This window comes from Thamnophis elegans, chromosome Z, assembly GCF_009769535.1.
Source record: "Thamnophis elegans isolate rThaEle1 chromosome Z, rThaEle1.pri, whole genome shotgun sequence".
Taxonomy (NCBI): domain Eukaryota; kingdom Metazoa; phylum Chordata; class Lepidosauria; order Squamata; family Colubridae; genus Thamnophis; species Thamnophis elegans.
The window spans coordinates 11,165,685-11,179,146 of record NC_045558.1 but is presented as its reverse complement, the minus strand read 5'-3'; the positions used below and the strand labels follow the sequence as shown (position 1 = coordinate 11,179,146).

Sequence of the window (13,462 nt, the reverse complement as noted above, 5' to 3'; positions counted from 1 at the left end):
TTTTGTACACGTTTTATTGGTTTATAAATTGGCCATTGAAAGATTCAATTCATTCTTCTATACCCATGATGGCGAACCTATGACACACATGCTGGAAGTGGCACGCAGAGCATTCTCCCCGGGAACGCCAGCCATCATCCGTTGCCAGAAACTGGAAGACCAGGTGAACAGTGCACATGCGCACGCCGGAAAGCAGAAGCTCAGCTCCCCAGTGCGTGCATGTGCGCCGAGGAGCTGCTCTTCCAGTTTCCAGCGTTCCCGTGTGCACAAAGACCAGTTAGACGGTGCATGTGGGAGGATGCGTGCTGGCCAGCTGGTCTTCGCATGTGCATGCACACCAGAAACCAGAAGAACAGGTGACCGGTGCACATGCGCATGCCGTAAAGCAGAAGCTTAGCTTCCCAGCTCACGCATATGTGCCAGGGAACTGCTCTTCTGGTTTTGGGTGCTCGCTCATGTGCATGCCAAGTTTCCGGTGCTCCCCTATGCCCGCTCCAGTTTCGGCACTTGGTGCCAAAATGTTTCGTCAATACCGTTCTACAGAAACATCCTGATAGCAACGTGCCTTTAAAATTTACATTATCTGAATATTGTGAAACCTACAATATTAGTCAAACTCACCATCGATATTCACTGCAGACATGTCTAGAAAACAAAGCAGCACCTAAAATTTTTTGGTTTGGTCATACCTTATCCTCAGGATGATTAATTAAAAGCAATGTCAAATGTCTCTAGTTATGAGAAACACACTTTTAAAAGGCTTTTTCAGGACCTGTGTCTCAAATATGCACATTCTCTATGAAAAATGAAGACCAGTATCTAATAATTATGGGTCCAAAAGGAGATTAATTCTATCAAAAATTCACAATTTATATGATAACTAATAAATGTTCCAATTTCTTATGCTTTTTGCAGTACATGAACAAAAATACTATCAGGCTCCATCTGAGATTCATTTAGTACTATGTATGAACTGGAAAAGAGGACTTGGTTTCTTCTAACAAGTTATTTCCCAGATCACAGGTGCTAAGAAAATCATGGAGAGCCATGAATTTGCCATCCTTCTGCATTAATAACCTACAAAGAACAATTAAACAATCTATACTACCACACTGTGCATTCCCAGACTAGAATTTTTCGTTATTCCGAGTTACTCCTGCAAAATAACGAATTACCAAGGAGATGATTTTCAGGCATTTAAAACACAAATCACCTCATCGCATTAGTTTAATTATTTTTGAAATTTTAAAAAAAGGTATACAGTAAAAAGAAGCAATAAAATACAGCAGACTTTTTGCTTATAACACCACAAGAATTTGGGGGGAGGGGAATCTGGAAAATTTACATACTGCAAAAATATAAAAGGGAAAAGAAGTAGGAATATATTCAGCGACACTGAGAGGCAAATCAACCAAGTGTAGTAGCTTTGATAGGGGAAACACCTGGTCACTGTGTTTGGGACAAAAAAGAAGATAAGGAGGTAATAGACACCAGTAGTAAATCAGTTTCTGGCATTAAAGATACAACAAAAGAAAAATAATAAAAATATTTACATTTACATTAGAAATACACAATGTTTGATGCCTTTTTTATTAAATAAAACCAGTTCTATTTATTCTGGAAGGACTCTAATGGATGGATGGAGTCCTTATTATTATTTTAAACCCAGCCAGTATGTGGTGTTTTTTTTTTAACTCCCCACTGGAAGTTTTTACAATTAAAACAAAATTAATTCAGGCCTGAAAAATTCATTGACCTTTAAGCTTTTAACAAACAATTTTCTAGCTCACAGATCACTGTCAATATTTGCAAATCCTTAAAATTATATTTCACTGGCACCACTTTTATTTGCCATATTAATATTTCTTTACAAATGTATGCTTATCCATATCAGAGAAGAAGGAACAGCTGCTACTCACAGGAAATCTCTGGGGTCCTAAAGCAGGTCTTGGCTGGGTTGGGACTGGCAGCAAGGGCACTAAAAACAAGGAGCACACCTTTTAAATCAATTTGTTTTAGCCAAGACTTCGGGCCATTTTCATATACAACCACATTCACAGGCAGCTGCCGCCCCATTCTCCCCAACAGCTGCATGCAGACAAAATGTGTTAACACCATGCAACAGGGCAATTAGGATGCTGATGGCATAGGCTACAAAATTAAACAAGGCACAGGCAATTTGAAATATTTGTTTTGTTTCACACATTACTGAGTGAGGGATCTTTGCAGCACAGAATCAGAGGCATGTCATGATTTTCCAAAATTCCAAATATTATACCAATTCCGTGAGTTAATTCACATTAATTCTATGCATCATAGTACTAATATGGTTACTAAGAAATAAAGACCCCCCCCCACACACATATACTGTGTGTGTGTGTGTGTGCGTGTGTGTATGTATGTATGTATGTTGTGTTTGTGCTGATAAAATAAATAAAGGGAGACTAGTATAGATCTATTTCAAGCTATTTAGCTCTCATCAGCTAGCCATACCATTACTGGGATTCGAACACATATACACATACATTGCTTTTACTGTTGCTCACTTAAGTTACAAAAACACATTAATTTTTCCGCACCAGAATTATCCTGCAAGAGTCCTTAAGAGACCTTAAATTGGTGCTACTTAATGTTTTGTTTGATTATAATTTATGAATCCTACCCTAAAGATTACACATTTTTTTCTGTTTCAAAAACAATTCCTCCCTTAAACTTTTCACCTATTCTGCTAGTTTTGTCTGGCGTTCAGCATGTCAATGTGAACTCTTTGTAAAGAAAATATGTAGTTTATTTTATTAATCAACAATGAAAACAACTGGAGATTCTCAATCATCCAAGTTAAAGTTGTTCAAGGTTGCTTTTTCCAAAAGACAGCTGGACTTTGTTTTTTTTTCTTTGAAAACACTTTGCTTCTCATCCAAGAACAACTGAAGAAGCTTCTTGGATGAAAAGCAAAACGTTCTTTAAAAAACACCAGACAATGTCCAGTTGTCTTCTGCAAAAAAAAAAAAAAAAAGCACCTTTGGAACATGTTGTCTTATAATGTCAGAAGAAAAAATAGAAATCCTGGTTTAAATGTATATACATTTATGTTTCATCTGTTTCATTTTTTTTTTTCCTACAGTTCCAGTTTCCCACCATCTAATTTCAGGAGATGAATCTAAGGAATTCTGCACAGAAATACCTAGTGCTATAAAAATAACGATAACACCAAAACCCAACTTATGCCAAGGAAAACCGTTTATCTACATTGGTTAGCACGGTTGATGATAATCAACATAGCAGCTCTCTTGGCTTCTATCTATTTCTCAGTGGTACCTCTAAAAAGATTCTAAAAAATGAGAAACATTTATATCCAATTATGTGCTTTACTTCTAAGCAATAAGCGTTTTCCATTACATTTTGCAGTAATGACTGTGGTCTACCTAGACTTTCTTCGAAAAGATTCCTACCTTGAACAGGTGTTACTACAGCTCCTTTGAAGTGTGGGTTTATATGTATGTTTTTTGGCTGTTGGGATGCCACTGAAGGAGAAGTCATCAGTAATCTTGGGTTGTCTACTTGGGATGGCATATGCATTCCTGGAGGGGGAGGGGGCGGCGTGCGAAGCGGAGTGGGGAGAGGGAGCAGACCCTGTAGCTGTTGCTGTGATTGTTGCTGCTGCTGGAAAAGATTCCGCATGGGATGATGAAATATCCTGTCTGAATGTGTCTGAAATTAAAAACAAAAAATAACATTTCCATTACTGCTCCAGAAAAAATACAAGAGAGGGTTTTTTTTATGGGGTTAAGCAGATTCGTAGCTACTGATAACGCTTCCATTTTTATAGGTTGTCTAGAAATTTCAGTTTTTCTTGGGGAATGGACAGATGAAAGTGGAGACATCCTAATTCTTTGACTATGGATGGAATGAACGTAAGTTCATTCCAGGGTACAACTTAGCAGTATTTTCTCACACACATGAAGCTACTACAATTCAGCATTCCAAACACAGGTTTATCAACAAGATTCCTTTGTTGTCATGATGGAATTAGGACATGAAAATTTTCCCCCTTATTTATATCAAAATATATACCATGTCAAGCATACCCATAGAGATAGGATCAAGAGAAGTCTCTGGGGCTGCACATGCTTTGCAGAACTATAGGAAGTATCAAGAATGGGAAAACTTCACAAATCCTAAAACCAGAGAGCCAGTTTGCGTAGTGGTTAAGGCTAGAAACCAGGAGACTATGAGTTCTAGTCCCACCTTAAGCCTGAAAGCTGGCTGGATGATTTTGGGCTAGTCACTTTCTCTCAGCCCTACAGACCTCATAGGGTTGCTTTTGTGGGGGAAAAAATAGGAGGAAGGAAGGAATATTATGCATGCTTGCCCCCATGAGTTACTCATTATTAGTAATAAAAATAAATACATAAATAAACAGAATAAAACAAAACTTCAGATTGTAAATACCAATTCTTCTGAATTAAGCATTCCCATTTAAGCAGTTAAATTTAAGCAGGCCTTCCACCATTTGAATTCCTCCACCCACCCAACCATCATTATTGTATTTAGGGTACCATCACAGCTGTCTGGGTTGGCAATAAACCAGGCCGGTGATCCTTCATTCTTCCTCTTTCATTGATGTCTCTTCTTAGATCTCCCAGCCCATGACACATCAATAACCCTCCTCGCCTTCCTCCTCTTCGGGACCCATACCGCCCTTGTTTTAGCTGTCTTTCCCGTTCTTCAAATTCAAGTAATGCTGCTTTGGCTTCTGCAGAAAGTTCTATCCGATGAAAGAAAATATAATTTACTGTTTGCCAGAAGAATTAAGAGCTTTGAGCTGATAACAGTCTCATTACAATAGTAACGACTCCATGCAGGTAAACATATTCAATTAGCATGGCACGTACATCAAGACAACTAACAATTAAAGAATTAATCTGATTGTATTCTTTTAATTTGCAGATGGAAATACATATTTACACTCAAGCTAAAATTCTTTATTCTCTCAAGAATAGTTTCATAACTGATATTTTAAAATAAGTTTACTTTGTTTTTGTTTATTATAGTTGTTATTAATTTACTTTAAATAGTTTTGTTTCAACCTTTCTTTCTCCTACAATAACTTGCAAAAATTCAGTAGTTAATAGAAATATATATATACATGTAATACAGTACCCTGATTGCTAAAATTAATTTAATTAGGTATTATATCTGACTACCTCTTAAGTTTCCATGCTGTTTCATATGGACCATTTCTAAATTCAAAACAGCAACAAACAAAATGTAAAATAAGATGACATATTATAGTAAGACATATTTGGTGCCTTTATATCTTCAGAACATGCTTCCTAGCCATATCAATATCATCCTTCTATGAAATCGCTTTGAAAAAAAGCACTCTTTCACTAGTGTTCCTAACATAATCAAGTAAGTCTTCATAAAAGCAGCAGATTCAAAAATATTCTAGGATATATTGATGGTAGCCTATTAAAGCAAACTCTGAGCAATATTCCATTCTAAACACACCTCATTTCTTCCTTTCTCCCTTCTTACAAAAATATATAGCATGCCTTTAAGTAATGGGAAACTATGAAGTAACTATGCTGTGCTTTTTACTTGGAAGTCTTCATGTTATGGAAAAAGGAAAGATGCTTATTACATTGGTAAGATGAAATCTGGTAATTGGAGCATTGCTTCTAAATCTTTCTTCACTGGCTCACTCAGAACCATGTAGTCCACTCTATCCCTCGACTACAATCTTGAAAACAAAGGCACAAAATTTTCTGAAGAATAGCTAAATCAGGCTAAAACCCATGCAGGAGGATGTCCAATTTTAAGGAGAGTAAGTAATTGAGTTTAAAAGTTCATCTTGTTGCTGCTGGCCATCTTTACTCAGCACATATTCAGAGCACAGAGTATCAGGCCTAGAAAGGTGAACTGAAAGGGGTCACAGAAGTTACTTCCACTGTTAAAACAGAACTTTATTCTCCAGGTAATGGAAACAACAACTCCAACCCATTTACCAGTAGTTTGTACAATTCTGCCTTAGATATCAGCATTCAAAGTAGGATGGTACTGAAGAATAAAAAACCAGAGAAAAAGGATGGACCAGAATCCTCCTTAGGGAATGTTACGCCCACATAATTGATGCCATCAAAATAATTACAGCTTTAACAATAGTACAATTAGGTCTCATTTAGATTTAAAAACGGGGGAGGGGGTGATAAAGGAAGGAAGATGAGTTTGGATTCAGGGCAAGTAATTTGTCTTTTCACCTTCATACAAAAATATTTATTCCAATTTTTGACTACTTCAGCAAACTCATAACTTGAAAAGAGGTGTCTATAAAACAACTCCGCCTTGATATCTGTTTTTTTTTAATTGCATTCAAGCAAAATCAGTATTCAGCATTCAAAAAACCATGTGTTCTCTTATACACAGAGACCTTTTCTGACCCTCAATTTCAGAACATAAATCCTAAACATCAGATAGTCCTTGACTTATGATTATAACAGAGCCCAAATTCCAGACATATGTTAAGTGATATTTTTTTCTTTGCCAAAACTGGAAGCAAACATCAATTTCCAGTACAAAACATCAGAAATATTGATAGTGTGGCCGTGGGATGCTGAAAACAGCTCTTATATGCCAGGCCAGTTGCTGAGAGTCCAAAACACCATTACATGGCTGCAGGGGGAAGGAGAACTATCTTTATTTTGTAATATGGGACTCATTTCAAAAGTATTGTATAAGCACAAGAAAATGGTTTGCCTCCAGAAACTGCAGTTTCCTGTACTCCAACACCGGAGATTTTAAAAAAGAGATTGGATAACCATTTGTTTGAAATGTTATAGGGCCGTGATGGCGAACCTATGCCAGGGGTGGCACGGAGAGCCCTCTCTGTGGGCACATGTGCTATCACCAGCTGGTTTTCGTGGGTGCTGGAGCACCAGAAAACAGCCTGAAAATGGCTAAAAAACCACAGCCAAAAAACCAGACCCCTTTTCAGGCCATTTTTGGGGCCTGAAAATGGTCCCCAAATGCCCAAAACACAGCCATGTTTGTGCCAGCCAGCTGATCTTTGGGTTTCCAGGGCTACGGCACATGCAAAGACCAGCTGGCTGGCGCATGTGTGTGCCAGAAACCTGGAGATCAGCTAGCTGGCATGCGCACAGACATTGGCCAGCTGGTCTTCAGGTTTCTGATGCTCTGGCACACGCATTTGCACATGGACAATCGGTCCGGTTTGGGCACTCAGTGCCGAAAAGGTTTGCCATCACTGTTATAGGGTTATACCTGCTTCGAGCAGGGAGTTGCACCAGAAGACCTCCAAGGTCCCTTCCAACTCTGTTATTCTGTTCTTCTTTGTATGTGATTCTTTGAAATGTTGTCCCTAAAGAACCTATTTCATGTTCACACTTAAACCTGCTTTAAAATGCTTGTAATTCAAAGGATTTTCCTTTTAATTTAAAAAGAGCAGCATTTAAGATACGGTTCTGCTGCATTCATAAGAAAAAAAATGTTTAACATATTTTTACCAACACATATCCAATCTTTACTGCGGAATTCTTTCATACACCGCTAATGCAGTGAATCAGCAATTATTCCTCTAGTCCTTCCAAGTGTCAAAATTAATTTGGCTACCCTTGGTAATAAAATGGTTTCAAATGCCATCTTTAATCAGCAAGTAAGGATGCTTTCCTCCAATAGAGACAACCTGTCATGAAAGGTCACCAAAAAGTGACAGAAAGGAAATTACGTTTGGAATTTCAACTAAAATATTAATTTCTATTTAAGTGTTTTCTCAATTTATGTCTACATGTTAAAGTAAAAATTGTAACTACTCAATGGGATTCCATTTCTATACCCATAATTCTTATTAAGAGCAATCAGTCCTGAAAGAAAGTAATATTTATTACGCCACTTTTACTACATTTTTCACTAATAGACAACAATTATTGCAGATCGCTTAACTGCTCCAGCTGACAATGGCTTTTTACAGGAAGGAAAAAATTTGAATAGAAACTGCAAAACTTGCATATTTGCAAACTGCTAATGAGATATTTTTTATTGCTACAGCATTTTGATACCATTATTTATGAAAGCAAGGAAACAAGCTATCAAATAAATCATCAGTATTTCTGAACAGTTTTTAAAGATACTTCCATACAGACAGCTTAATCTTATACTTTTCAGTTGTTGACAATTTAAAAAATAGATAAAAATAAAAACTAAGCAGAATACATTTTACTCCCATGGTTTCTTAAAATCATCCAGCTGATTTTTTCCCCTAGCTAAATCTATACTTTCCTAGTGTTCCATTACCAAAGCACCCGATTATAAACAATCTTTCCAGGCTTAACCCAATGGGTTTGCCTATAGGTGAACAGCGATAAACATACTACTCTGGTTTGCTCCTTGTTTCATTTCTGGTTCCTTGAATCTCCCCAGACTCACACGCTCACTACAGAACTACTGGAAAAACACTGAAAAGTTTTAGGGAGGATCTCCTTCAGGCTCTTCCTCCCCATCAGCTAGCTAGCCAAGCTTTCCACTCCTCCCCTAACTTCCGCTCCAGATTCTTCCACTACCCTAAATGGATTTAGAATTGTCTATGAGGCCCCTCAGAGACATATATGTATGAAGTCCTCAGCTTACAGCCATTCATTTAGCAATCATTCAAAGTTTCAACGGCACTGAAAAAAAGTGGCTTCCAATTGGTCCTCACCCTTATGACCATCACAGCATACTCATATGATGGTCATGTGATCCAAATTTGGATGCTTGGCAACTGGCAGGTATTTAAGATGGTAGCAGTATCAGGGGGGGGAATCATGTGATTATCATTTCCAATAAGCTTCCAACAAGCGGAATCAACGAGGAAAGGCAGATTAGTTTAACAACTGCAGTGATTCAGTTAACAACCTTAGCAAAAAGATTGTGAAATGGGCACAATTTACTTAAGCGCCCTGCTTAGTCATGGAAATTCTGGAAATAACTACAAATCCAGGATTACCTGTAAATTACAACCCCCAGCAATTCCAACCACATAAAATCTGGGGGAAATGAAAAGTGCAGTTACTAACGTAGGGGGTAGCAGGTTGGAGAATTTATGATTTGGATAGCGAAAAACCATTTTTAAATATCTGCCCTCTCTGAGCAATGCACAACTACTTTTGTTATTTGACATGTAGCATTTGATGTGGTACAACTCAATAATCCCCAGCAATGGGTAGCTCAGATTCAATGAATATGAAAGATGTTTCAAACTGGTAGTCCCAAAGGTGGTTTTTCAAGAGGCAAATGGACTTTTTTTTGGGGGGGGGGGTGGTGTCTCCCCTTTGAAAATGTTCCACTTCTCATCCAAGACACTTCTTTGATGAGAAGCAAAACGTCTTCAAAAGAAATACCAGAAAAGCCAGCTGCCTCTTGAAAAAACCACCTTTGGGACAACCATGACCCTGGATGGCTGAGAATCTCCATAGACATTCAAACTGGTAGCTTCATTTAGCCCTCACATGTTAAATACCTGTGTGAAATATATGACACATATTATTTTCAAATTATTTTTATAATTTACTATTATATATTATTTTATTACTTCTGAATTAAGATGAGAAGCACATACAGTCAAGTGAAAAAGAAAGTTACAGGATACAGTAAAAATCTTCTGGTCCTTAGCAGTTCTTTAAAAAAAAGTAAAGGCAACCTCAGATGAGCAACAACGCATGACATATTACGCCATGTCGTCATTTCATATAGTTCACACAATTACTGTGTCAATCCGTAAAACAGCAGAATTTCTTCAAAAGGCTTGCAACTTACAAAACATGAAATATTACTTTTGTACGAGGTATTAGGCCAATCAATGGATGTGGCCATGTCTCTAATATGAGAGAAGAAATGTACTCCTGCAATAGTTTTATAGCAGTGTGTTCTGTTAAAAAATTACAACATATCTTCATATTGGACTTGTAGCCCAGGACACTTCAAAAGAAGTCCTGTTTGTGTGTAGTTTCACAAGATGTCACACTGAGACTCTAAATAATTCATTACTAAACCTGCCTGATTCCACCTTGCTATGACATCAATCTGAGATTCCTTTCAAGAATAGCATCTTCAATTAGCCAGTCCTTCCAGAAAAGCTGATTTGACCTGAAGCTGAGCAGACATTGTGTGACACCTTAACATGTTTGTTCTCGTATTAGGAAGGACAAGACCTACCTAAATTTACCAGATTATATTATATTACACATACAACACTGCCACAAGGTATTTAACAACTTTCCATCCTGAATAAATACAGATAGTCCTGGAGTTACTGGGCTTCGTAAGGGCCCCTTTCCAGGGTTACAGGAAAAGACGGTCAATGGTTTTGAAGGCAGAAGAGGACTTTACGTCCTAATGGCAGATAAAGCGGCAGAACCATCTTCTAGGTCTAGGAGAAGGGAAATTGATTACAAACCCCCACTGCCTTGTGGCTATATCCACTACTGGAAAAGGCTTCAGGAGTCAACCTTGAGGCAAAATCCAGAGCTGGAATCCCAGAAGCAGTTCGTGACTATGTACAACCACGTTCTGGTAACTCCTGCGAGCAGCTAGAACCAATTGTATCGGCTGTGTCGTTCCATTGGACTATTTCAGCGATGTGGAGATGGGGGATCTGATGCTTGGGTAACAGTCTATCCTCCATATTAATCTACCCAGGCCTCATGCTCTGGAGAGGTCACTCCAGCTTTACCTCTTTCCAGAGCATGACACCATAGTCTTTTGAGACTGAAGGATGCCAATGCCAACGCCAGTCCTGGAGTTACAATGGCAATTGGGACCAATATTGCAGTCATTACTTGATGCGGTCATAGAGCACCTGGCCACACTGCTTAGCAAGGACAATACTAGTAGTCCTGGCTGCTGCTGTTGCTGTTGTTTTTGTTGTTACAGCTTGCTAAGTGGGAAGCAGTGAGGATTCTAGGTAAGCAGCATGGGGATGGTCATACACAAGGAAGGAGGGCTGGCGCAGACTGTGTGTGAATCAGGGAATGGCCAACATCAGCCACCTGGTGCTACAGGTGGGTAGAAGAAGCAAGAGAGTCAGAACAACTTGTGACACTCCCTTCTGACTTTCTCATTGATTTTGCTTGTGGAAAACCGGCAGAGAAGGTCGCTGTTTACATGATCATGCCCTCCCTGAAACATCATAAATGCAAACTGGCCACCTGTACCACAAGTACATGATTACAATGACGTTGTTAAAGGTGGAACAGCTGAACATCAACTGTACTTCCATTTTCTCAACTCTGCCATAACTCAAGCACCTTAATGGTCACTTAATAAATTATACATAAGCCGAGGAGGATTCTCTGTATACAGATTAACATTATAAAAGGGCTCTTGAACTGCACGTTATTGTTTTTATTTTACTTTATATATTTTACTTCCTTTTCGGCCTCACTGCTTATAATTCACACCATCACCACAATTATTTATATATTTTTGTATTATTCCTCAACTGCGCATGTAATGTGCTAGTATGCTGTAACCAATTAAGAATCTAGTTTTCTAACCATTCCTCTAAAGTCTTACCCAAAGTTTCTGGAATGTTTCTTCGCTCCCTTGTTATATCCGATAGCCTAATAATTGTTCCTTCTTTCCGTTCAGTTTTGAACCGTAACCGACCAGACTCTTCATTATCTTCCTCCTCTTCATCTGATTCTTCTTTGGGTTCTTGTTGAAACTCCAGATTTTCAATAATCACCTGTAACAGATGAGGAAAATGTCAAATGCTGATCTTAATGTATAATACAAGGTTTGAAATCAAGAAAACTTTAAATCAAGTGTGTATAACATCGTATCAGTTGTCCATACATGGTATCTAAGCAACTCTAAATCAAGACCATTGAATGTTAATTTCACCATGCAATAATAATAAACCCCAATAATAAACATACTGTTCTATATTATAGCCTTAAGTGAAATTTAACTGATTTCACTATGTGGAATGTGAAAAAACAGTGATTTAAAAAGAATACAAAAAATTAACCCATGTTTAAATTCGGTTGATAGTAATCATGGCTAAATCACTTTACAAAGTGCTGTAAAGTGAGAGGCAAGGAGAGAGGGAAATGGCACCAAAATTGCAATTTGCGAATCAATATTTTTTACTCATAAGAGCTAACACTCTGAAATACCCTTATAGAAATGACATTTATAGAAGGCATACATCCAGAGCAGTGGATTTCATTGGGGAGCAGGCAAGACTACAATCTTTCTATCTTGTCCATGGAGATCTCACTCATCCAGATCACGGTTGTCCCAAAGGTCTTTTTTCCAAAAGACATCTGGACTTTGTTTTTCCTTGAAGACGTTTCACTTCTCACCCAAGGAGCTTCTTCACTTCTTCACTTACAGATCTTGTCACAAGATCCCGTCAGGCCTGGGGTTAAAGATTATAATCCGTCCCCGCCCGAATGATGAATGTTGCTCTATTTTTTTAATTATGTGTTGTTCTATACGTCATTGTATGTATCCCCTCCTACATAAGTTGTAAGCCGCCCTGAGTCTCCTCAGGGAAAAGGGCGGCCTATAAATAAACTTATACTATACTATACTATACTATACTATACTATACTATACTATACTATACTATACTATACTATACAAGTTTTCAAAATATATCTCTTTAATCACCGCCACAGAAGTCTATACTAAAAATCAGTGTTTCATGTCAAGATAAGGAGAATGCTTCATTTCTTACTATGAGTTCAGAAGGATGAATAGAAGGTTACAATATTTAAAAAGAACTTGGGGGAAGTCTACACTGTCTAAGAATTTTGCCAGGCTAAAAGCTATAAAAAGGGAATGGTGCATTAGCATGGCTACTTCTTTGCTGTGTTAGCAATGTTCATCGAATTAAGTAGAAAACATTAAGGAATGTCAGCCTTCCGAGGCTCACCAGGCAGGAAACACGATCAGGTATGAATTATTACTATTTTATTGTAAGGCAGAATCTGAAAATACAAATGTCCCACCATCTCTTTTATAGTCTGAGAAATTAGGAGTGTCCGCTTCCCTGTCCGTTATGCAGTTGCAGGCTGACCCTGCAACCCCATCTAACCCTTCCTGAGGCAGCATCTCTTCCCTTCTCCCACCTCCCAAGACTTTTCCCATACATCATTACAGTTAATGTATTTAGGATCACAGGAACAATTCTTAACAGAAGTTTGGAAATCTTTCTCGCTGCTCATTTCCTGTAACTGAATAACCTCCCATAAAGCATGACAAAAGAGAAAATGAGTTAATAAAATTCTTGGAAGTGTAATAGAAATAACATTTGAGTGGAAGACAATCATATCATTTTCAACTGGATGACTTTGGCAAAATTCCTCTGTGTAGTGAAAGCCATAAAATACTCTTTTACTGTTTGCATGGTATAAGCTAGTGTTTTAATACTTATAAGCTATATTCTTCAATTACT

The 13,462-nt window shown here is 37.9% G+C and overlaps 1 protein-coding gene across 7 annotated transcripts in view; it reads right to left on the bottom strand.

Moving 5' to 3' along the window:
* RBM33 (RNA binding motif protein 33) overlaps positions 1-13,462 on the bottom strand; it is a 129,419-nt gene that overhangs the window by 86,772 nt on the left and 29,185 nt on the right. For all 7 annotated transcript variants that reach the window (XR_004256966.1, XM_032237273.1, XM_032237276.1 and 4 more), the window contains 4 exons: positions 11,572-11,743; positions 4,560-4,768; positions 3,453-3,711; positions 1,920-1,978 (listed from right to left, as the gene is read on the bottom strand). Coding sequence is in view for 6 of the 7 variants with exons in the window: in XM_032237273.1 (XP_032093164.1) it covers positions 1,920-1,978; positions 3,453-3,711; positions 4,560-4,768; positions 11,572-11,743 (699 nt within the window). In the remaining variant the exon portion in view is untranslated. The remainder of the gene's footprint in view (positions 1-1,919; positions 1,979-3,452; positions 3,712-4,559; positions 4,769-11,571; positions 11,744-13,462) is intronic.